We start from the raw sequence: 24,183 nt of genomic DNA, 5'->3' as shown, positions 1-24,183 counted from the left end.
CTGGAGCTGCAGGCTGGGGCTTTAACCCACTGTACCACAGTGCTGGCCCCAGTGTAATAGTTCAGTACATATATGTAATGTGTAATGATCCAATCAGGGTAATCAACATATCCACCACCCTAATCATCATTTGTTTGTGTTGGAAACATTTGAAAACTCATCTACTAATTTTTTTTTTTTTTTGACAGGCAGAGTGGACAGTGAGAGAGAGAGACAGAGAGAAAGGTCTTCCTTTTTGCCGTTGGTTCACCCTCTAATGGCCGCCACGGCTGGCGTGCTGCGGCCGGCGCACCGCGCTGATCCGATGGCAGGAGCCAAGTACTTCTCCTGGTCTCCCATGGGGTGCAGGGCCCAAGCACTTGGGCCATCCTCCACTGCACTCCCTGGCCACAGCAGAGAACTGGCCTGGAAGAGGGGCAACCGGGACAGAATCCGGTGCCCTGACCGGGATTAGAACCCGGTGTGCCGGCGCCACAAGGCGGAGGATTAGCCTAGTGAGCCGCAGCGCCAGCCTCATCTACTAATTTTGAGATACTCAACGTATTGTTCTCAACTTTAACATTGTCAGTTTCATCCTACATTGCCTATCACTTCCCCGAAGAAAAAAGGTCTGCATTTTTTCTTTTATTTAAATATGGCAACAGAGCCAGTGCTGTGGTGTAGCAGGTAAAAGCCACCTCCTGCAGTGCCAGCATCCCATATGGGCACCACTTGGAGTCCTGGCTGCTCCTCTTCTGATCCAGCTCTCTGCTATCATGGGAAAGTAGTAGATGATGGCACAAGTGCTTGGGCCCCTGCACTTGCATGGGAGACCCGGAAGAAGCTCCAGGCTCTTGGCTTCAGATTGGCTCAGCTGTGGCCATTGTGGCCATTTGGGGAGTGAACCATTGGTTGGAAGGCCTCTCTGACTCTGCCTCACTGTAACTCTGCCTTTCAAATAAATAAAATAATTTTTAAAAAATATATAAATAATATTTAATAAATAAATTATTAATACATATGGCAGCCAGCAGAGGGAGCTTAAGAGATACTCCAGAAAGGACATAGAGTTTCCCCAAGAATGCCTTTTCCCTTATTCTTCATATCTACCTGCAGGTATTACTGCAATTATCTTGTGTACATTTTAAAGTCCTAGTATAAAGTTTTGCCAAGAATGTAATAATGGTTTTATCTTTTAAAGAAAATTTTGATTTTGAAGCAGAAACCTTAAAATTGTTTAATATCTAAAAAATGCTTATGAACATCCATATGCTCTCAGAAAGGCAAGAACAGCCTGTGAAGTAGACTTCTCTATGAAAAATTAATGTAAGAGTGTATCAATTTAAAGCTGAAGACCATTAGAGTTATGTTAAAATATTCATTGGCTACAGAAAAAGGGAGTACTCATGACTGGGCTGACACTTCTCATGTAGAAAAGTAATTGTTTTACTTGAGATACTCATGATGTTAAGTTGGCTTATTTAAAAATTTCTTTGGCAGAGGGGCAAATTAGGTTTCCCCTGTTTGTAAGAGAACCCATCTAAACATTTGCTCTCAATGTTGTATTCTCTGAGATATATATTATATCTTGTTATAAAGCTAAAAAATTTAAGGCTGGCACTGTGGTACAGTCGGTGAAAGCCCCAGCCTGCGGCGCCAGCATCCCTTATGGGCACTGGTTTGAGCCCGGCTGCTCCACTCCTGATCTAGCTCTCTGCTGTGGCCTGGAAAAGCAGTGGAGGATGGCTCAAGTCTTCGGGTCCCTGCACCTGTGTGGGAAACCTAAGAAGCTCCTGGCTTTGGATTGGCACAGCTCTGACTTTTGTGGTCATTTGGGAAGTGAACCAGTGGATGGAGGACCTCTCTCTCTGGCTCTGCCTCTCTCTTTCAAATAAATAAATCTTAAAAAAAAAAATAGCTAAAAAATTTAATTTGTCTAGACTTGTTGTAATGGATCCATATAATAATGCTCTGTCACTGGTGTTGAAGAAACCTCCCTTGTCAGCAGATGTCCTAAGAGTATAATTTTAGTTATTTAATAACTTAATCCAAAATTTGTTCTGATATCCAGGGTGATGTGATCATGCAAAATTTTCTGAAATAGTTAATGCTTAAATTTGATCTCCTGAAGATATTGAGGTATTCTTAAATGTAACCAAGCTTAAATAAAGTGATTTGGGAGAATTTGGGAATTGTTAGGCTAAACTATACACATTTATCTGTTTACCCTCAGCACCCCCAACTCCATAGTATTGCAAAATGTTTGAGAACACTTTTATGCCATTGGTTAGGTTTTTTAAAAATAGCAATTTTTTTTACCCATTGATACTGCTTGTTTCTTCTCAACAATCAAAACACAAAGTTCAGTACAATTAAGCCATTGTTTTGGTTATGCATAATGTGTATTCCTCCAAAAACACGAGAAAAATAGAAAAAATACCCTCACTAAAGTTTCCCCAACACTTCTTCCAAGCACATCCCACAAAGGTGCCTTGGGGGACTCAGGAAAATGCTTAGAAAGCTGCCCGGTGAGGTATTTATGCAAAAAATGTTGCACTGGAGTTAAGAACACACTTTTATAAGATACTCATCTATTTCTCAAAGAGATCAGCAAAGTAACTTTCATACATAATATATAAATAAATATAAATGACCTTTTTTTTTAAGATTTATTTATTGGGGCCGGCGCTGTGGCGCAGCGGGTTAATACCCTGGCCTGAAGTGCCGACGTCCCATGTGGGCACCAGTTCTAGTCCCGGCTGCTCCACTTCCAATCCTGTTCTCTGCTATGGCCTGGGAAAGCAGTAGAAGATGGCCCAAGTCCTTGGGCCCTGCACCCACGTGGGAGACACAGAAGAAGCTCCTGGCTTCGGATTAGCACAGCTCCAGCACAGCCATTGCGGCCATCTGGGGAGTGAACCAGTGGATTGAAGACACCCCCCCCCCCGGCCTCTCCTCTCTCTGTGTAACACTGACTTTCAAATAAATAAGTATTTAAAAAAATATTTATTTATTTATTTGAAAGAGTTACACAGAGAGAGAAGGAGAGGCAGAGAGAGAGAGAGAGAGGTCTTCCTCTCATTGGCCATAATGGCTGGAACTGAGCTGATCTGGACGCAGGTGCAGGGGCCCACGGACTTGGGCCACCTTCCACTGCTTTCCCAGGCCATAGCAGAGAGCTGGATTGGAAGTGGAGCAGCCGGGACTTGAACTGGTGCCCATTTGGAAAGCTGGCACTGCAGACAGCAACTTTACCTGCTACACCACAGCTCCAGTCCCCATATGTTTTCTTTTTTTTTTTAAGCTTCATGTCTATTGAAGTGACTCAAAAATGAAGGCATTATTTATAATAAAAATAAATAAGAGACAACAGTAACCACAATTATCTTACTTTTTCAAGCTAATGACATTTGAATAACAGATAAGCAATTTTTACATTTTTAATTTAAGCTTATATTCATTTTTTATTCTACACAGTAAAATACTGGTGAAAATAAATAAAATGGTGTATAGAAAGATTTTTCTACAACCATTGCACAACAAACCGATGTGAGTATAAAATATGCAAGTAATATAAAATGCATTTAAATTGTCACAACATGTTTCATAAGTCATAAATATATTTCATCTACTTACAACAATCTCTGAGGTCTGAATTGGATGATTTCTTACCAATTCATTTCCATGTAGTACACTACCACATTTACTTTCTACTGTAAAATTCAGTGTAAAAATCAAACACATGCCAATTTATAAAATAAATTCCTTTATCTACCCCTGCCTTAAGCACACAAAAAATTTGTCTTAAAAAAATACTTGAAAGAAAATAGTGTTCATTCCTAAGATAGAACAAGTGTTCAGTGTTCTTCATGTGATTTTTAACAATTAGGACAAAATAAAAGTGACTGAAACGGAAATCTAACATGTACACTAGTCTTTTAAACAGATTACTGTTTATTCTAGCTGATGGATATCTTCTTTTTTTTTTCTTTTATCCATATGATTGAATATGATAGCCAGGAAGATATTTTTCAAAATCAGGAAGAAAGCATAATGTACATAAAATAACAACTCCTATATCACTAAGTTTAAACTCCTGCCCAAAATTAAACAATAAAAAAGCAACTAACCAAAACTAAAAAAAGTACATTTCAGAACAATTATGCACTACAATTTTCTATGTTGAACCTTAAAATTGACCAGAACCATAAATGATCTAGAAATTACATGAATATAGATGTGCTTGTGCCTTTATAAGAGCAAAGCTGGGGCGGCGCCATGGCTCACTTGGTTAATCCTCCGCCTGTGGTGCCCGCATCCCATGTGGGCACTGGGTTATAGTTCCGGTTGCTCCCCTTCCAGTCCAGCTCTCTGCTGTGGCCCGGGAGGGCAGTGAAGGATGGCCCAAGTGCTTGGGCCCTGCACCCGCATGGGAGACCAGGAAGAAGCTCCTGGCTCCTGGCTTCGGATAGGCGCAGCGCTGGCCGTAGTGGCCATTTTGGGTGTGAACCAACGGAAGGAAGACCTTTCTCTGTCTCTCTGTCGGTAACTCTACCTGTCAAATTAAAAAAAAAAAAAAAAAAGGCAAAGCTCACTTATATTTAACTGAATTGAAATTACTACTAAATTACTGAATCCCTTCTAAGTATTATGTTACACTGAAAGTAACAATGATTGAAAGTTCTCTTTTAGTTAAGTTACATAACAGGTCAGTTATGCATTAGACATTTTTCTGTGACTTCATTGAGATGTGAATAATGATTCAACACTAAAGAAAATGAGTAGGAAAAATTATTCTTTTATCCTACTCATAACTACATTTAAGTATACATCAAGGAACTACTATTCAAATACTTTTGACCTGCATGCTCAGCACTAATGTTTGTTTTTTTTTGTTTTTTTTTTTTTTTGTTGTTGTTGTTTGTTTTTTGGACAGGCAGAGTGGACAGTGAGAGAAAGAGAGAGTGAAAGGTCTTCCTTTGCCGTTGGTTTACCTCCCAATGGCCGCTGCGGCTGGCGCACCGCGCTGATCCAAGCCAGGAGCCAGGTGCTTCTCCTGGTCTCCCATGCGGGTGCAGGGCCCAAGCACTTGGGCCATCCTCCACTGTACTCCCTGGCCACAGTAGAGAGCTGGCCTGGAAGAGGGGCAACTGGGACAGAATCCGGCGCCCCGACCGGGACTAGAACCCGGTGTGCTGGCGCCGCAGGCAGAGGATTAGCCTATTGAGCTGCGGTGACGGCCAAGCACTAATGATTAATACTATGGTTATTACTTATTAGGTGAGGCAGTTTGGTTTTTTTTTTTTTTTTTTTTTTTTTTTTTTTTGACAGGCAGAGTTAGTGTGAGAGACAGAGAGAAAGGTCTTCCTTCCATTGGTTCACCCCCAAAATGGCCACCACAGCCGGCACCCTGAGCCAATATGAAGCCAGGAGCCAGGTGCTTCCTCCTGGTCTCCCATGCGGGTGCAGGGCCCAAGCACTTGGGCCATCCTCCATGAGGCAGTTTTTTAAAAAATGTGTTCAAAAAGGCCTGCGCTGTGGCTCACTTAGCTAATCCTCCGGTGCTGGCATCCCATATGGGTGCCAGGTTCTAGTCCTGGTTGCTCCTCTTCCAGTCCAGCTCTCTGCTGTGGCCCAGGAAGGCAGTGGAGGATGGCCCAAGTGCTTGGGCCCTGCACCTGCATGGGAGACCAGCAGGAGGCTCCTGGCTCCTGGCTTTGGATTGGCGCAGCACTGGCCGTGGCAGCCATCTTGGGGGGTGAACCAACGGAAGGAAGACCTTTCTCTCTCTCACTATCTGTCAAAAAAAAAAAAAAAAAAAAAGCATTAAAAATAACTTCATCTAAATTCAGTTACACAGAAACAAAATCTTTTTAAACATGTAGGATATAACAAGAAAGTAAAATTTGGGAACATAATCAGAATGTAAGAAGACTATATATATGTTCAAATAATCCACACTGAAGTTAAAAAAGCTCAGTTAAAAGACATCTGTATTTTTAAATTTGTGTTTCTGGAAAGGAAATGCATAATTACATTTCCACAGAATGAGTGTAAAGATCTTTATATAATTTATAATATACCAAGAGCAACACAAACATGGGTTTTTTTCTGTATTTTTTTAAGATTTGTAAAATTAGTTGTTGAAGATCTCAATAGGAAAATGACCTCACAAACCTATACAGTTAACTAAGACCACTATCCTCAATTACAAAATACCAAGTTTCCCATCCTACTACAACACCATCAGAAGATAGGTACCAATTGTTAAAAATGTTCATTCTGATTTTTTGTTCAAAGTTACGGTTACCTTAAGTTTGAAGAGCTAAGCATACAGTCTGAGAATTTGTGTACATATGTACTTAACGTGCTTTAACAACAAGAGAAATGTAATACCATAGTTAATGATTCCATTTGAAATGATTTTCTGACAGATAAGTGAACATTTCCTTGAATGGCACAGTTTAGGGTATCAGGTATTTATTATATATAGTATATGTACACATATATACAGATTATACAGCCTTAAGATTATGTGCTAAAAATTACTTAAAATGTATTTTAAAAAATTTTAGCACAAAATAACTAGAGGAAGTGTTCTAGCTGTCCAAGGTGCAATAATCAGAGAATTCTGAACCTGGTTCTTTTTCTTTTGGGATGCTGTTCACAGACTCATTCTCTGAATGCCACATTCACAACAGAACTTTGCCCTTTCTACAGGGTATTTAGTCCCGCATTCATGGCAGAATTTTGGTAAGTGTCCAGATGAATTTCCTTCAAGGCCTTTAATATTTCCACCATTAGAGCCGGCGCTGCGGCTCACTAGGCTAATCCTCTGCCTTTGGCGCCGGCACCCCGGGTTCTAGTCCCGGTCGGGGCGCCGGATTCTGTCCCGGTTGCCCCTCTTCCAGTCCAGTTCTCTGCTGTGGCCCGGGAAGGCAGTGGAGGATGGCCCAAGTGCTTGGGCCCTGAACCCACATGGGAGACCAGGAGAAGCACCTGGCTCCTGGCTTTGGATTGGCGTGGTGCAACGGCTGCAACGCGGCGGCCATTGGAGGGCGAACCAACAGCAAAAAGGAAGACCTTTCTCTCTCTCTCTCTCTCACTGTCTACTCTGCCTGTCAAAAACAACAACAACAACAACACCCAAAAAATATTTCCACCATTAAGTGAAGATGTATGATGTATAGTCTCCATCTGGCCTTGCAATGTAACTGTCAGCGTATGTTTTTCTTTTGCTTGTAAGCACACCGGAGGCAGGGTTTCTTGCCAGACTAGGTGGTGTGGAATTTCGAGGTTTGATGTTAGTTTTGTAAATGGGTAACAACTCATGTCTTTTGATGGCACTGTTTGATTTTGTATCACAGTCATACTGCCTTTGTACATTTCTTCCAGTTCGAAGTGGAGGGCCTAACATGACCATGTTACCTGCATGAGGGGCTGCTGTCCCTTTATGAGAGGGAGATAGGGTCTGAAGTTTGTTTCCCAAAGAACTGTTAACTGAGGACACTTTACCTGAAGGCATACCTACAACAGCTTTGCTAGTGCCACTTGGTTGCGGTGATCTTGAAGATCCTGATGATGTGGTTCCAGGGGAATTTGACTTTTTAACTGCAGGTGGCTTATACTGTGTCCGAGAAGCTGGTTTTCCTTTGGTATCTGTAGAAAATTTCCCTTTGTTACTAATACGTACTGCTTGTTCTTTACAGAAATTTCTATGTCTATCAGCTGCATTTTCATTGAATCTCCTATGGCTCTATGGGCATTATATATAATCGGGATCATAGGAAGGTGGAGGAGGAAGTTTTCCACCCTTTTTCAGTGCCTGATCAAGGCCTTTAACTTCTTGTATGGTGGTGATGAATTCTTCATGTTTTCTTCTCCAATCAGATGGTTTCTTTGGTGGTTCTGGCCTAGGTTTCAGAGGTTTAACTTGGAATATCCGTTCCATTAGCTCTTTGTCTGTTTGAATCAAAAGTCTTAGTTTTTTTGGTGGCAGTTTTCTGGCAAATAGGTCCATGTCTTTTTTAATGCTACTGGAAGATTGTTCTTCCACAAATCTTGCAAGGTAACAGGTCTCCAACTTGGACAACACTTCCATTCTCTTCCAGTTCCTCTATTGTGCCACCGCTTCGGAATCAGATTGACTCCTCCTGCTGCACCTGCCACCACCCCTGTATGTTTTCTATATTGAAGTAACACCTTGACTGTAGGGACTCCATTTTAGAGCACATGAGGCCCTGTCTTGAGAAAGCACTCCCTCACCATGAGACTCTGTTCTGAAAACTACGATCGAAAACACTCAGACAATAGCAGTCCACTACATCATACTTGGCAAAGCATAGAAACCCCCTAGCATGATTGCTCAAGCTTAAAAACAGGCTGCACCTGGTTAATGATAAGATTGTAATTTGTCTATGTCCTACCTATGATTTAGGCCAATACCTGGATTTATGTCAAGATTATAATTAAAATTGTTAAGGCTGTAACTGGTATTGTGAAGATTGTAACTGATACTAGCTTCGCATAGGCTTTAGGTTAGCTTGACCCCAGTAACCACGTATTCCCCCTCCCATTCTTGTGGTTTTTGCCTTTATAAACCCTGTTGCTTTGGGCTTTGAGGTCGAGCGTTCTTTAGGGCATGAGCCCACTCTACACCACCAGCAACAAAGGACCATCAGATTTTATCAATGTGTGGTGCTCCTCTGTTTGCACTTGCTCAGGTACAGCAATATGACTCCTCTCTTTTATGGTCTACCTCTCAGGTTTTTTTTTTTTAACCTTGGATTTTTTGAACACTTGTCAGTATTATAGTTTATCTATTGCAGTTTTTGACTGCATCTTTTTGTATAGTTTTTTAGTGTTTGCTTTAAGGATTGTCATAACTAATGCATAACTTTTACAGTTCATTTAAAAGTAATATCTAGGGGCCGGCACGGTAGCGTAGCGGGTAAAGCCGCCGCCTGCAGTGCTGGCATCCCATATGGGCACCGGTTCTAGTCCCGGCTGCTCCACTTCCAATCCAGCTCTCTGCTATGGCCTGGGAAAGCAGCAGAAGATGGCCCAAGTGCTTGAGTCCCTGTACCTGCATGGGAGGCCCGGAGGAGGCTCCTGGCTCCTGGCTTCGGATCAACACAGCTCTTGCCATTGCGGCCAACTATGGAGTGAACCAGTGGATGGAAGACCTCTCTCTCTCTCTCTCTGCCTCTCCTACACTCTTTGTCTAACTTTGACTTTCAAATAAATAAATCTTTAAAAAATAAAATTAATATACCAATTCAATTGAGGTGTAGAGGTCTTACCATCATTTACATTCCTTTACCTTCTCCCTTTATGTTATGGTTATAAGTTAGAAAACTCATCAGACACTTGTAATTTTTGCTTATTAATATTAGATTTAAAAAAAATACCCATATATTTATCATTTCTGTTTCTATTACTTGATACTTGATTTTGGTATCATGTGCTTTCTATCTGGAAGTTTTCTTAGTGGTCTAATTCTTCTAATTTTTTAAGATTTATTTATTTGACAGAGTTAGAGAGAGGGAGTGAGAGAGAGAGAGAATGAGAGAATGAGAACTTCCATCTGCTGGTTCACTCTCCAGTGGCTGCAACAGCTGGAGCTGAGCTGATCTGAAGCCAGGAGTTAGGAGCTGCTTCTGGGTCTCCCACATGGGTGCGGGGGCTCAAGTACTTGGGCCACCTTCTGCTGCTTTCCCAGGCACTTTAGCAAGGAGCTGGATTGGAAGTGGAGCAGCTGAGACTCTAAGCAGTCCTCATACGAGATGCCGGCACTGCAGTTGGTCGCTTTACCTGCTGTGCCACAGCACCGCTCCGTGGCAGTTACTTTTTTTGCCTCCCTGATTTCTGACTGCAAACAGCTTGCTGGGGGATCTTGGGTTGCTTTATCACTGCTCCTATGTAACAATGGATTTCAGCCATAGAACAAAGGTTGCTTTTGCCACCTGAAAGGTTTACAAGTATTTATTATGTATTTAATGTATCACTTGGAATGGTGAAATTTATTAAAGACTTTAAATTTTTTTTTTTTTTTTTTTTTTAGTTGAGAGAGACAGAGAGAAAGGTCTTCCTTCCATTGGTTCACCCCTAAATGGCCGCTACGGCTGGTGTGCTGCGGCTGGCGCGCCATGCCGATCCGAAGCCAAGAGCCAGGTGCCTCCTCCTGGTCTCCCATGGGGTGCAGGGCCCAAGCACTTGAGCCATCCTCCACTGCCTTCCCGGGCCACAGCAGAGAGCTGGCCTGGAAGAGGGGCAACCGGGACGGAATCCGGTGCCCTGACCGGGACTAGAACCTGAGGTGTTGGTGCCACAGGCGGAGGATTAACCTAGTGAGCTGCAGCGCTGGCCAAAGACTTTTTGATATCTGTGTCAAGAAGAATTCTTGTGTAGAACAATAATGTTAAATGTATTAGAGGATGTGGCTGATAAATTGATTTTTCTTGGTGTAGAACAACTCAATTTGGCAAAGTTTAGAACTTAGAAGTTTTAGAATTTAGAATTAGTTTCAGGATGAAGACTGGCTAGTTAGAAAGTGATAATGTTCTGTAAGTACTTGTTTCTTTTTCAGGTTGTGATATGGCCAATTCCAGGAGCTTTTGCTGAGAATGTTGTTTATGACTTTTGCTTTATTAGTAAACATTCATTTGCAACAAAGTTTTGAAGGTGCAGATTGGAAAACAGAAATATGTGGTTATTGCACATTAAACCTAGAATCAAATAATTATCTAAATATTTAACAAGCCATTTTTTAAAAAAAATTTCATTTTCCATGAACATTTTATTTTATTTTTAAAGATTTAAAAATTTTATTTGAAAGGCAAAGTTAGAGAGGAGGAGAGACAGAGATCTTCCATCTGCTGGCTTACTCTAAAAGACTGCAATGGCCAGGGCTCAGCCAGGCTGAAGCCAGGAGCCAGGAGCTTAATCCTGTCTCATGTGGGTGGCATGGGTTCAAGTACTTGGGCCATCTTCTGCTGCTTTCCCAGGTGCATTATCCTAACAAGCCATTTTTAAAAGAAAGCTTTTATTTAATGCACACAAATTTCATAGGTACAGCTTTAGGAATATAGTAGTTCTTCCCCCCATACCTGCCCTCCCACTCCCACTCCTGTCCCACCTCCTACTCCCTTTCTTATCACATTCTTCATTAAGATTAATTTTTAATTAACTTTATGTGCAGAAGGCCAACTCTATACTAAGTAAATATTTCCACAGTTTGCACCCACACAGACACAGAAAGTATAAAGTACTGTTTGAAAACAGTTTTACAGTTAATTCTCATAATACAACTCATTAAGGACAGAGGTCCTACATGGGGAGTAAGTGCACAGTGACTGCTGTTACAACAAGCCATTCTTACATCAAAGATTGAAATGCCCAATGTCTCACTTACACCTTTGATAGAATGGAGGTTCCTAGTCAGCAAGAGCATCAGGACAGTGCAGAGACTTCGTTTATAGCCAGATAAATAAATACGTTCCTAGAGATTAATAGTATCTATACAGAATATTAAACTGCTAACAGCGTTCAAGGACATGGGCTGTCTTTTTTATTGGTGCAGAGTATTTAGGTAGAAGACAGTTGCACCTGAAGATTAAGTATAAATCATCTAAACCAGTGGTTCTCTGCCTTGACTGTGCTTTGGAGTTACTTTGAAGTGTGTTGCTAGAAATACTGACTTTTGGCCGCAACTGCTAGGGCTGCACCGATCCAAAGCCAGGAGCCAGGAGCTTCTTCTGGGTGTCCCACATGGGTGCAGGGGCCCAAGGACTTGGCCATCTTCTTCCGCTTTCCCAGGCCATAGCAGAGAGCTAGATTGGAAGTGGAGCAGCTGGGTCTCGAACTGACATCCACGTGTGATGCCGGCACTGCAGGCAGCGGCTTTACTGGCTACACCACAGTGCCAGCCCTGCTATTGGAATTTTAATAGTGACTGTATTAAACCTGTATGTCACTTTGTGTAGTATGAAGATATATATATTTGACAGGTCTTCCATCTGCTGGTTCACTCCCCAGATGGCTGCTGCTTTGCTCAGGGCTGCACCATTCCGAAGCCAGGAGCCTGGAGCCTCCTCCTGGTCTCCCACATGGGTGCAGTGGCCCAAGGACTTCAGCCATCTTCTTCTGCTTTCCCAGCAGAGAGCTGGACCAGAAGTGGAGCCACTGGGACTCAAACCAGCACCATATGGGATGCCAGCACTGTGGGCGGTGGCTTTACCTGCTACACCACAGCGCCGGCCCCAGTATGGATATTTTAACAATATTCTCAAATCTATTATTCCTCAAATACATAGTTGTGGAGTATTTTCTATTTATTTGTGACTTCAGTTTCTTCAATTAATGTTTTATATTTTTCAGGGTTCAGAGCTTCTCTCTTGGTTAAGCTTATTCCTAAGAATCTTATTCTTTTGATACTGTTGTAAATGATTTTTTTCTTAATTTTTCAGAAAGTTTGTTACTGATATAAAGAAATGCAGATGATTTTTATATCCTGACACTTTAATGAATTCTATTTACAGTGCTTTTTGGTAGAGTTATGACTTCTGCAAATGGGAATAACTTTACTTTCTTTCTAACCTGAATGCATTTAATTTATTTTTTTTCTCCGATTGTTCTTTCTAGTACTTTCAGTAACGTACTGATTGGACATGGTGAGAGTGGGCATCATAAACTTACACAAGTCTCAGAGGTAATGCTTTCAGTTTTCCACCGCTAGTTATGGTTAGCAATGGCCTTGTCTGTTTTTGGAGCTTTGTTTGGTCTTTGATTTGTAATGTATTTCCCTGTTTCCTTGATTTTGTGATTGTTTCTGTGCATTTAAATAAGATAATCAGTTGTGTCAGAGATTCTCATGCTAGGGGCCTCTCAAATCTTTGTGGTATGGCACAGATATTGAGGGTGTAGCAAATCCTGTTAATGTCCTAAGACAGGCAAGATAAAAGCCCGTTACTTGAGATGCAGCTGGAAAGTGAGAGTGCTAGATGGGTGTTCTGTCCTCGGGGAGAAGATGAGAGCTGGAGTTTTTCTGCTGTTTGCTCTGCCAAATTCTTGCACACTAGGTCAGCTTGCACACTATGGGCTTTAAAGACTAGCTACTGGAAATGAGACCTTAAATCACCTTTTTTTGGGAGGGGGGGGGGTTTGAGATGCTTACATTCCATATCAGAGTGCCTTGGTTTAATTCCTGACTCCGACTCCTGACTCTAACTTTCTGCTCTTGTAAACCCTGAGAGCCAGGATGCTGGTTGGCTTCCTGCAACCCGTGTGTGGGGCCAGACTGAGTTCTGGCCCCCAGTTTCAGCGGTAGCCCAGCCAGCCCTGGCTGTTGTAGGCAGAGCTTCCTGTTCTGCCCTCTTGCTGATGTTTGTTGAGTTTTCTTGTGTTGTCTTTATCAGAGTAATGCTGGACTCAGGATGAGTTATGGCATGTTCCCCTCCTCCAGTTCTTTTTTTTTGGGGGGGGGGTGGAGTGGGGGAAGAGCTTGAGCTTGAGAAGGATTGGTGTTAATTCTTTAAATGCTTGGTGGAATTCATCAGTCAAGCCATTTGGTTCTGGGCTTTTGCTTTTTCTTTCTGGTTTTTTTTTTTTTTTTTTTTTTTTTTTTAAGATTTTATTATTTATTGAGTTAGAGCACACATGCATGCTTCCATCCACTGGTTAACTCCCCAGATGGCTGCAACAGTCAGGGCTGGGCCAGGCCAAAGCCAGGGGCTTCATCCAGGTCTCCCACATGGGTGCAGGGGCCCAAGCACTTGGGCTGTCTTCTGCTGCTTTCCCAGGCCCATTAGCAGGGAACTGGATTGGAAATGCAGCAGCCGGGACTCAAACCGTTGCCCATGTGGGATGCTGGCACTGCAGGCAGTAGCTTTACCCACTGTGCCAGAGCACTGGCACCCCAGGCTTTTTCTTGTTGGGAGGTTTTTGATTGTTGATTCAATCTCCTGATACAGGTCTGCTGGGATTTTGTATTCTTGAGTCCAGGTAATTTGTGTGTTTCTAGGAATTTGTTTTCATGTGATTAATTAATTGTTGGCATACAATTCATTGAACTTGAGAATGTGGGTTAAGGTAGTTACAGGTTTTTTTTTTTTAATTGTAAATCTGCAAAACATAAGATTTACCATTTTAATCATTTTAAGTGTAAAATTCAATGACACTGTGTACATTCACAGTGTTGTGTAATGATCTCCAATACCGATTTTCAGAATCTTTTCATCATTCCCTACTAAAATTCTATATCCATTAATCAATAACTCTCCATTCCCCCCCCCCCCCAAGTCCCTGGTCACATCTATTTTACTACTGATTTCTGAATGTGCCTATTCTGGTTATGTCCCTTAGTGTTTGTCCCTTAGTGTCTGCTTTTTATAAGTATTTTACTTAGCATGTTTTCAGGGTTCATCAGTGTTCTAGCATATATCAGAATTTCCCTCCTTTTTCAGACTGAATATCTATGCGTTCACTACATTCTGTTTATCCATTCGTCTGTTGCTGAACAGTTGGTTTGTTTCCATCTTTGCACAACTGTGAATAATGCTGCTGTGGACACAGGGTACAAGTATCTGTTTGAGTCCCTGTTCTCAGTTCTCTGGGGTATGTTCCTAGGAACTGCAGGATTTTAGCATAATTCTGTGTGTAACTTTGAAAAACAACCAAACTATTTTACGTAGTGGCCACTTCATTCTGCATTCTCACCAACAATACACAAGGGTTCTGATTTTTTGCACATTCTCACCATTTGTTATTTTCTGGTTTTTGTTTGTTTAAATAATAGCCACCCAAATGCATATAAAGTGATATCTCATTATGGTTTTGATTTGCATTTCCCTAAATACTAGTCATATACTGAACCTGTTTTCATGCGATAAAGACTAGTTTATGTTTCTTGGAGAAAATGTCTATTCAAGACCTTTGCCCCTTTTTGAATAAGTTGTTTTTTTGGATCATTTTGGAACTTTATATTTTTAATTGTCAAATATATTTACTCTTCCAAAGATTTAGGATTTTAGATACTCATTTTAATATTTTTTAAGGTTTTTATTTATTTGAGAGGTAGAGTTATAGACAGTGATAGGAAGAGACAGAGAGAAAGGTCTTTCGTCCGCTGGTTCTCCCCGCAAATGGCTGCAACAGACAGAGTTGGGCCCATCTGAAGCCAGGAGCCAGGAGCTTCTTCCAGGTCTCCCATGCAGGTGCAGGGGCCCAAGCGCTTGGGTCATTTCCACTGCCTCCCCAGGCCATAGCTGAGAGCTCTATCAGAAGAGGAGCAGCCGGAACTAGAACCAGTGCCCATATGGGATGCCAGCACTGCAGAGGATTAACCTACTGTGCCATGGCACTAGCCCATTATTTTAATATTTTATATGAAACATATCTAGAAAATGCTCCACAGAAAATTGCTTTGTGTTTTCATGATAATTGGCTAAATGTGACAGATCTTTCTTTGTTACAGAGGAAGCAGATGGTGATTCTGAGTTGCTTTCCATTGTCTGGGCTGTTTCCAGAGAGTGCTCCTTCTATTTCCATTATGGCAAACTTTCAGGAAAAAAAATGGCTGCCTAGACTCTTGGGATATTATTTGGTGGTGAGGCTCCCCAAGGCTCCAGTGATAGACCTGTTAAGCTTCAATTTTTTTTTTAACCTGGAAAGTTTTATGTTTCTAGTCAAACACAGAACACAAACAATATCCTCACCCCTTGACATCTGATTGTTAATTATACCTGCAAATTAGAATTTACTTTTTTCTTTCTTTTTTTAAAAAATCATTTAAATCTGATGTATCATCATTAAGAACATCTACCTCCAGCAGGAAGTTTGGATGCAAGTTTGCCGTCTATCAATTTTGGGTTGGAGCCACATGTATTTGGTGCTGTAGATAGAGATTCTAGGGTTCTTTAAAACATTAATGGAAAATGTGCATATTATGCAAAAGCTGTGCATGGATTCAAAATCTTTTTGCATTCAGGGTGGGCATTGTACAGTGGTTAAGTTACCTCTTGAAGCACCTATATTCCATATTGGAGTGCCTAGTTAGAGTCCTGGCTCCACTTCTGATCCAGCTTCCTGCTAATGTGCACCCTGGGAGATACCAGGTGGTGGCTCAAGTATTTGAACCCCACCACCCACATGAGAAACCCAAATTGAGTTCTGAGCTTCTGTCCTCAGTCTGGTCCAGCCTGGCATTTAGGGAGTGAACCAGTGGATAGAAGATCTCTCTCTCTCTGTATGTCTGTCCTTCTCTTCCTTCCTCCCTCCCTCTAGATACTCCTTTTTTTTTTTTCTTTTCTTCCTTCCTCCTTCTCTCTCTTTCCCTTCCTCCCCCTACTTTCTTTTCTTCCTTAATATTTTATTTATTTGAAAGAATTACAGAGAGAGAGAGAGGCAGAGAGATCTACCACCTGCTGATTTGTTTCCCAGATGGCCGCAACACTCGGGACTGGGCTAGGCTGGAGCCAGGAGCTTCATCAGTCTCCCACGTGGGTGGCAGGGGCCCAAGTCCTTGGGCCATCTTCTGCTGCTTTTCACAGGCCATTAGTAGGGAGCTGATCAGAAGTGGAGCAGCTGAGACATGAACTGGCACCTATATGGGATGCCAACATCACTCAGCGAGTTTACCTGCTACACTACAATGCCAGCCCTGTCACGCTGCCTTTCAAATAAATAAATAAAACTTTAAAACTTTTTTGCTTAAATATCTTGTAATTCCATTTTTATGAACTTGAAAAAAAAAAAGATTTATTTGAAAGAGTTAGAAAGAGAGGGAAATATCTTCCATTTGCTGGTTTACTCCTCAAATGGCCACAGTGACCAGGGCTGGGCCAGGCCAAAGCTAGAAGCTTCATTTGGGTCTCCCACCTGGGTGGCAAGGACTCAAACACTTGGGCCGTCTTCACTACTTTCCTAGGTGCATTAGCACAAAGCTGGATCAGCAGTGGAGTAGCTGATGCCCATATGGGATGCCTGAGTCACATGTGGCAACTTAACCCACTGTGCCATAATATTGGCCCCTTCCATGAACTTTCTGGAGTACCTCATAACTGCAACTTCTGCCCTTCATCAGGAGGCTCAGGGTTAGAAGTGAATCAATTAAACACATCTGAGTTCAGGTGTTTGTTTCTTTTATGGTAGTGCCAACATTTCATTGTGATTAAAAGGAAGGACAGGGGCTGGTGCTCTGGCAGAGCAGGTAAAGCTGCCCCTGTGGTGCCAAGCATCCCATATGGGCACTGGCTGCTCCACTTGTGATCTAGCTCCCTGTTAATGCACCTGGGGAAGCAGCAGAAGATGACCCAAGTGCTTGGGCCCCTGCATCCGTGTGAGAGACTCAGAAGAAACTTCTGGCTTCCAATCGGCCCAGCTCTGACTGTTGTGGCCATTTGGGGAGTGAACCAGCAAATGGAGGAGCTCAATCTCATTCTGTCTTTCAAATAAATAAATCCTAAAAAAAAAAATGTTACTCAGGGCCACATACTTAGTAAGTGGTAGAGTCTGGATACAAACCTAGGCCAATATGACACCAATTTTGAAACAAAAATTAGGGAAGAAGACAAATACATTTCAAATAGTGTGATATTATTGTGGCTGATTAGGAAAGCTATATAGATGTTAGTTAAAAAAATAGAAGATTCCATATATAGAAAGATCTAAGAAAAAAATGGGAGCGGGGTACAGGGAGGTGTGCCAGCATTGTGGCACAGTGGGTTAAACTACCACCTGTGAAAGCAGCATCCCATATAGCACTAGATGAGGCCTAGCTGCTCCACTTCAGATTCAGCTCTGTGCTAATGCACCTGGGAAAGTGCTTGGACCCCTGCCACTCCCTTGGGAGACTGGATGGAGTTACAGGCTCCTGGCTTCAGCCTGGCCCAGCCCTGGCTATTGCAGCCATGTGGGGAATGAACCAATGAATGGAAGATCTTTCTGTCTCTGTTTATTTCAAGTAAATAAAAATAAATCTTTTTTTAATATTTATTTATTTATTTATTTAGACAGGCAGAGTGGACAGTGAGAGAGAGAGAATGGTCTTCCTTTTTGCCGTTGGTTCACCCTCCAATGGCCGCCACGGCCCGAGCACTGCGGCCAGCGCACCACGCTGATCCGATGGCAGGAGCCAGGTGCTTCTCCTGGTCTCCCATGGGGTGCAGGGCCCAAGCACTTGGGCCATCCTCCACTGCACTCCTGGGCCACAGCAGAGAGCTGGCCTGGAAGAGGGGCAACTGGGCAGAATCCAGCGCCCCGACCGGGACTAGAACCCGGTGTGCCGGCGCCGCAAGGCAGAGGATTAGCCTAGTGAGCCGCAGCGCCGGCCAATAAAAATAAATCTTAAAAATGTTGGGAATGTTATCTAAATGTCCGGAAGCCACGTTCTTATTTAACTTCATTTATTTCTATTTGAATATTTATTTATTTATTTGAAAGGCAGGGAAGGAGGGAGAGAGAGAGAGAGAGAGAGAGAGAGATCTTCCATCTGCTAGTTCACTCCCCAAATGGCTGCAACAGCTGGGGCTGCACCAGGCTGAAGGCAGAAGCTTCTTCTGGGTCTCCCACGTGGATGCAAGGGCCCAAGTACTTGGACCATCTTCCACTGCTTTCCCAGGCACAATAATAGGGAACTAGATGGGAAGTGAAGCAGCTGGGACTTGATGGCAGAGGCTTAGCCTTCCATGCCAAAGTGCTGGCCTCTCATTTATTTTTATTTGAAAGGCAGAGAGAGAGCTTCCATCTGCTGGTTCACTCCCCCAAATACCTGCAACAGCCAAAGCCAGGAGCCTGGAACTTCATTCAGGTCTTAAAAGTGGTGGCAGAGACTCAAGTCTATAACCACTGCTTCCCAGTGTACACATTAAATCATAAGGAGCTAGAATTGGATGTGGAGCCAAGACTCGAACCCAAACACTCCAGTATGGAATGTAGGTGTCCCAAGCAGCAGCTTAATCACTGTGCCAAACTTCCCACTCAAAGTGCTCACATTTATTTTCTTGATTGATACAGGTGTCCTGTCCATGTGTGCTGCAGAATTTCTTTTCAGATTCTAATTTTGTATTTGAGCATTTTGTATCTTGAAAGCTTTTATCTTTTTTTTTTTTTTTTGAAAAAAATTATTTATTTATTTGCAAGGCAGCGTTACAAAGGCAGAGAGAGAGAGGTCTTCCATCTGCTGGTTCACTCCCCAAAAGGCCACAATGGCCAGAGCTGCGCTGATCCAAAGCCAGGAGCCAGGAGCTTCTGGCCCTCCCACGTGGGTGCAGGGGCCCAAGGACTTGGGCCATCTTCTACTGCTTTCCCAGATCATAGCAGAGAGCTGGATCAGAAGTAGAGCAGCTGGGACTTGAACCGGTGCCTCTATGGGATGCCGGCGGTGGCTTTACCTGCATTGCCACAGTGCCGGCTCCCAGCTTTTATCTTGATTACTGTGTTTTCATTGGCCTCACCACCTCTTTCTGTACAAAATATTCCAAAGATCTCCTTTACTGAGAGTTCTGCCTGAAAGCCTTGACAGCCTCTCTGAGCTTGTACTTTAGAGGATTCATGCTGCTTTGTTTGAAGTTTGAGAGTCTATAGCTGATCTACTTCTGTCTGTATCATATTCCCATGCCTGTTTCTCCACAAACATACTTTGGAGCCTTTTTTCTTGTATGTCCTTATTGTGTGTTGGTGGTGGTTGGCGGGGGGAGTGGTGGTGTCCCATGCTGTCCTTTTCGGTTTATGGGAGTTCACAGCCCCTCCCTCTAGGCTAAACCTGAAAACTCTCTAGAGCCTCTGTCTCACCAGATTAATTTTCAGCTTCCTAGGAAGGAGAATCCAGTTGCTCAAATATTGGAGATCTCCCCTTGGGTCAGTGAGTGGGAGCCAGAGGTTGTAGTGGAACATGAATGCTGGGAGTGGATCAATGCAGACTGTGTTAGGGACATTCTTGGAAAAGGCACAATGTTTGCTTCACCAGGCACTCACCCAAGAGATGCTCGCTACTCTCTGTAGACCTGGGCATTGGAAAAAGGCATGATATTCTAAACATGGTGGAGAAACAATCTGCTAGCCTGCAGGCAACTCACCGGCAAGGGGAGGAGCCCAAGGGTTCAGCTGCACCCCACCCCCTGATTTTAACACTTCTGTCACTGACTCACAAATTTTCCATCCCTAGAGCACACATAGGCTGTGGTTCTGGCTTTGCTGGTGCTATTTGGCCATTGGTTAGTGTTTGGCCACCCTCCTTCAATTCCCTTCCCTGAAAATACGTGGCCCCGTCTTGGTGGGATGGGACATCAGGAGCGGCAGTGAGCTCTGGAACTGGCTGCAGGAAATTCCTGCCTCTCCTTGTCGGGGGACCCCATGTAGTGTGCACTGGTCTTTTGGATTTGTCCGTTGAATCTTGTCTGCCCTTTCTTAAAGATTTCTTTATTTACTTGAGAGGCAGAGAGAGTGATCTTCCATTTGCTGGTTCACTCTTCAAATGGCCACAACAGCCACAGCTGGGGCAATCCAAAGCCAGGAGCCAGGAGCTTCTTCCCGGTCTCCCAAGCGGGTGCAGGGGCCCAAGGACCTGGGCCATCTTCTACTGCTTTCCCAGGCCATGGCAGAGAGCTGGATCGGAAGTGGAGCTGCCGAGACTCAAACCCGTGCCCATACGGGATGCTTAGCCTACTGTGCCACATCTGGCCCCGCGTATTGTCTGCTCTTTCACATTTTCTCTGTCTTTTCACCCTGTGTTCTGGGAGATTTCTTTTATGATTTTTAAAAAATTTTATTTCAGCTACCTTTAATCTCTAATTGTTTCCTCTTGTCCTCTGATTATTTTTTCAGACTGACCTGCTCTGGCTTTGTAAAAATCTTCCTTAAATCTGTGAGTCAGATTTTCTTCTATTCTCTGATGCTGTTTGTTTCCGCCAGCATTTGTTGTTCACCTTGGTCTATATGGGCCTTCCTCTTTCAGGCCTCTGGTCCTACTGACAGCTCGTCCATCCTTGTGTGGTCATATTTCAGAAAGGAGGTTTCTATAACTTGGAGGCTTCTCCCCAGTGAGAATCCTGACTGTGTGTCCAAGGCATGGCGTAGGGAAAAAGGTTGGAACTCATTTTGGGGCTGAAGCCTCCTGATTATCAAAATAATGGCTAAAAGTCTTAGGTTCTCCAATATGGGATTGTTTTATTTTTTATTTTTTTGAGAAGGGCAGTCAGGGGCTTGTTTACTTTTGCCTGAGGGTAAATGCCAGCTGCCGATACTTGCTGAAGCGGTGTAAGAGGGACTGCGGGTGGGGGGAAGGAGGGGTGGGTACAGTTGATCCACCCACCCAGCATGCCTGGTCTCCCTCGGCCGGCTGGCAGTCCTCTGCAGCCTGCTGTCCATCTGTTAACCCTCTCCCATCAGCTGGCCGCTTGCACATGTGCGCTCTGTCATCCCTGTGTGGCACCCTTGTGCTTTGCCTTGTCCTCAAGGTATGGGTTTATTCCTTTTTCTACTTCTGTTCCTTTAAACAAAGGGTCAAGGCAGAGAGAACATGTCTGGTTCATTAATAAAAATTATAAAAACCACACACATGTGGTGTTTCCTATCACACCTGTTACTGTAAATGAATGGATTATTTCCACTACAATGTTTTTCTTGCTTACAGCACCCTCCCTGTAAAAAAGCAAAGACAAAAACGTCTGTATTATGAAGGGGAATTGGCTTTTCCTTTCTTTTGTTTCTCCCACTCCAATTCTGTTATTTTCCCAGGAATTAGGTGCTGTTAATAATCTAGTGTATGTCCTTTCCAGCTGTTTCTAATGGGTTTACATAACTGTGTCCACCTATCTGATTATCAGTCTATCTTTTAAATTGCACTGGGATCAAACTTTATATGTTGTTTTAAGAATTTTTTTTAACTTGGCCGTGTGCTTGGATAGCTTCCGTGTTGACAGAGCTGTCATTCTTTCTCCTACGGATGACATTTATTTAGTTTGTAGTCTTTCTAAAAAGGAAAAATTTGTTACAGTGACTCTTAGCTTGCTTCCCACTCAAACTGTTAAATCCTTGTCCTATCTGTGCAGAATCCTGGTGGGTTACATGGAACAACCTAATTGGATGAAATACAGCAAGTTGAACAGATGATATATCATATATGATACTACTTCAAAGCGCAGTTCAAATACAAACCAAATGATGTACTAAAACTTCTTTATTAAAATTCATGTCATCCTATCCCAGTTCAGGCATGGAGCAGAATCAAATCACATTTCTTTTGCCCAGAGTTAAGACAAGCCAGCTTGCAATTCATATTCATGACAAATACCCGAGTTTAAAATGTCCTCGTTCTCCCTCCTGTTCTTTTCTTATGATTCCCTGCCTGTTTTTCTTAGTTTATTCTCCATGTTTTACAGGGGTGGGGAATGTCCGAAGCCTGGGCAGCATAAGGCCTGTGAAATATTTGGTCTGGTCCTGCCAAGGCAACCACAGGTGGACTCGAAATTCAATAAATCTATAGCGGGCTAATTTTAAAGTTGATAATTTTGTATGGCCCGTGAACGATGTTATAAATATCCAAGTGTTCCCTGGCAGGAAAATGGCTCCCCACCCCTACAGGCGCTTGCTGCATCAGTTTCTGCTGTGGGTCTTGACGCTGGAGTCAGTTTGATCTCAAACAGCTGCCAACAAAAACCCATGTGGGGGAACCAGATCCACACCTGCCTGCAGAAAGGTAGCCGTCTGTTCCTGGGGAGAGTGGAGAGGCTCTCCGTGGCCACTTCAGGCAGGTCTTTTAAGTTGTGCCACACCAGAAGCCTCTGAGCGTTCTACTATGCTTATGTTAGCTCTGCACTTCCTGGTCATGAGGCAGAGTGACCTCACTCTGCCTGTACCTTCATCTGAGGAAACCACTGGGCTCCCTCTGCAAGGCCGGGTCAGCACTCCGGCTTCCTCCCTGTTTTTAACATTCACTTAATGATGTGCAGGCACTGTGGCCTGAGTTCCACACGCATTATCTTACGTAATCCTCAAAACAGTCCCATGCAGTAGGCCCCGCTGGGGAAACCGAGGCTGCGAGAGGTTAAGTTACTTGCTCAAGTCACACAGTACGCGGCAGAGCAAGGCTTCAGACGCAGGTTTGCCACTTGTCAAAACCTGGGCTTTTAACCTGTGTGTTACACATTGACCAGTGAACCCTCATGAGCAGGAGAAGAGAAACCGGCAGGCGCCGCCTACTCGTGGGCAACTGTGGTAGGCGTGATTATGGCCTCAAGAACACTCACTTCCTAACCCCTGGAACCTGTGTCACTTCCTGTTTACAAAAAGGATTTTGCTGATGTGATTAAGTTAAGGATATTGAGGTGAGGGGGAGGATCTTGGATAATCCAGGTGGGTTCAGTGCAGTCACATGTACCCTGAGGAGAAGCAAACAAAGGCGATTATGCAGAGGGGGATGGCGGGAGGAGGGTACGGCAGTGGGGACACAGACTGAGAGATGTGACCACACACCTAGAAATGCCAGGAGCTACCAGGGGCCAGAAAATCAAAGAACAGATTCCCCGTAAGGGGCTAACACCTTGATTTGCTTGAGAAACACTGTGAGAGAATAAATGTTATTTTATGACCGCAAAAATTTGTGGTCATGGTTACAGCAGCTACAGGAAACTAGTGCAGTGGCTTTGGGACCTCTGAGAGCATCGGTTTTTAATGGCACGTACCTGGCATTGTTTAATGAATTCTAAATGCTGGCATGAGGTAAATGTTCAACGGAGAGGAGGTACTGTGTTACTCATGGGCTCTGACATGTGGACATGGACGGGGTGTGTAGGAGGAGTACATGGGAAGGCCCAAGGCCCATGATGCACATGACCAGCCAGGAAAATCAACAGGACATTTTCGAGGCAAAGAAATGAAAATTAATATACAAATGACAATTTATGGCATTAATTGACCAAATGGCAGAGAACTGATGAAAAAATCTCCACCTTGTTTCTCATAGTGACGGCAGCCATCAGGGAAACCCTTTTCCGGTAGTAACTCCTGTGACAACGTGGATGCCCCGGGAGCTTTCTTATTTTTCTGAATCTGATTCTGAGAGGTTACTCCAGGACACGTTAATAAACATGAAAGTAAACACTGCAACTGGGAGTGGTAGGTGGAAGTCGAGTGGCCTATCAGTCATGCACTCAATGAGTGATCCACTTTGCTTTCTTGTGCACAGAGATGAGCAGGGGTGGGGGGCCT

General features: G+C 43.3%; 1 protein-coding gene and 1 pseudogene across 1 annotated transcript in view; one reads left to right on the top strand and one right to left on the bottom strand.

Moving 5' to 3' along the window:
- Positions 1 to 7,144: 7,144 nt before the first annotated feature.
- On the bottom strand, positions 7,145 to 9,341 carry LOC100350447 (zinc finger C2HC domain-containing protein 1A pseudogene; annotated as a pseudogene).
- Positions 9,342 to 12,565: 3,224 nt separating this feature from the next.
- Positions 12,566 to 24,183, top strand: part of MYLK3 (myosin light chain kinase 3) — a 69,148-nt gene continuing 57,530 nt past the window's right edge. Inside the window, exon 1 of the mRNA XM_008248379.5 lies at positions 12,566 to 12,688. Coding sequence (XP_008246601.1) covers positions 12,581 to 12,688 — 108 coding nt within the window. The 5' untranslated portion in view covers positions 12,566 to 12,580. The remainder of the gene's footprint in view (positions 12,689 to 24,183) is intronic.

Source organism: Oryctolagus cuniculus, chromosome 18 (assembly GCF_051225735.1).
Source record: "Oryctolagus cuniculus isolate XC-2025 breed Fujian yellow rabbit chromosome 18, ASM5122573v1, whole genome shotgun sequence".
Taxonomy (NCBI): domain Eukaryota; kingdom Metazoa; phylum Chordata; class Mammalia; order Lagomorpha; family Leporidae; genus Oryctolagus; species Oryctolagus cuniculus.
This window is presented reverse-complemented; position numbering and strand designations above follow the sequence as displayed.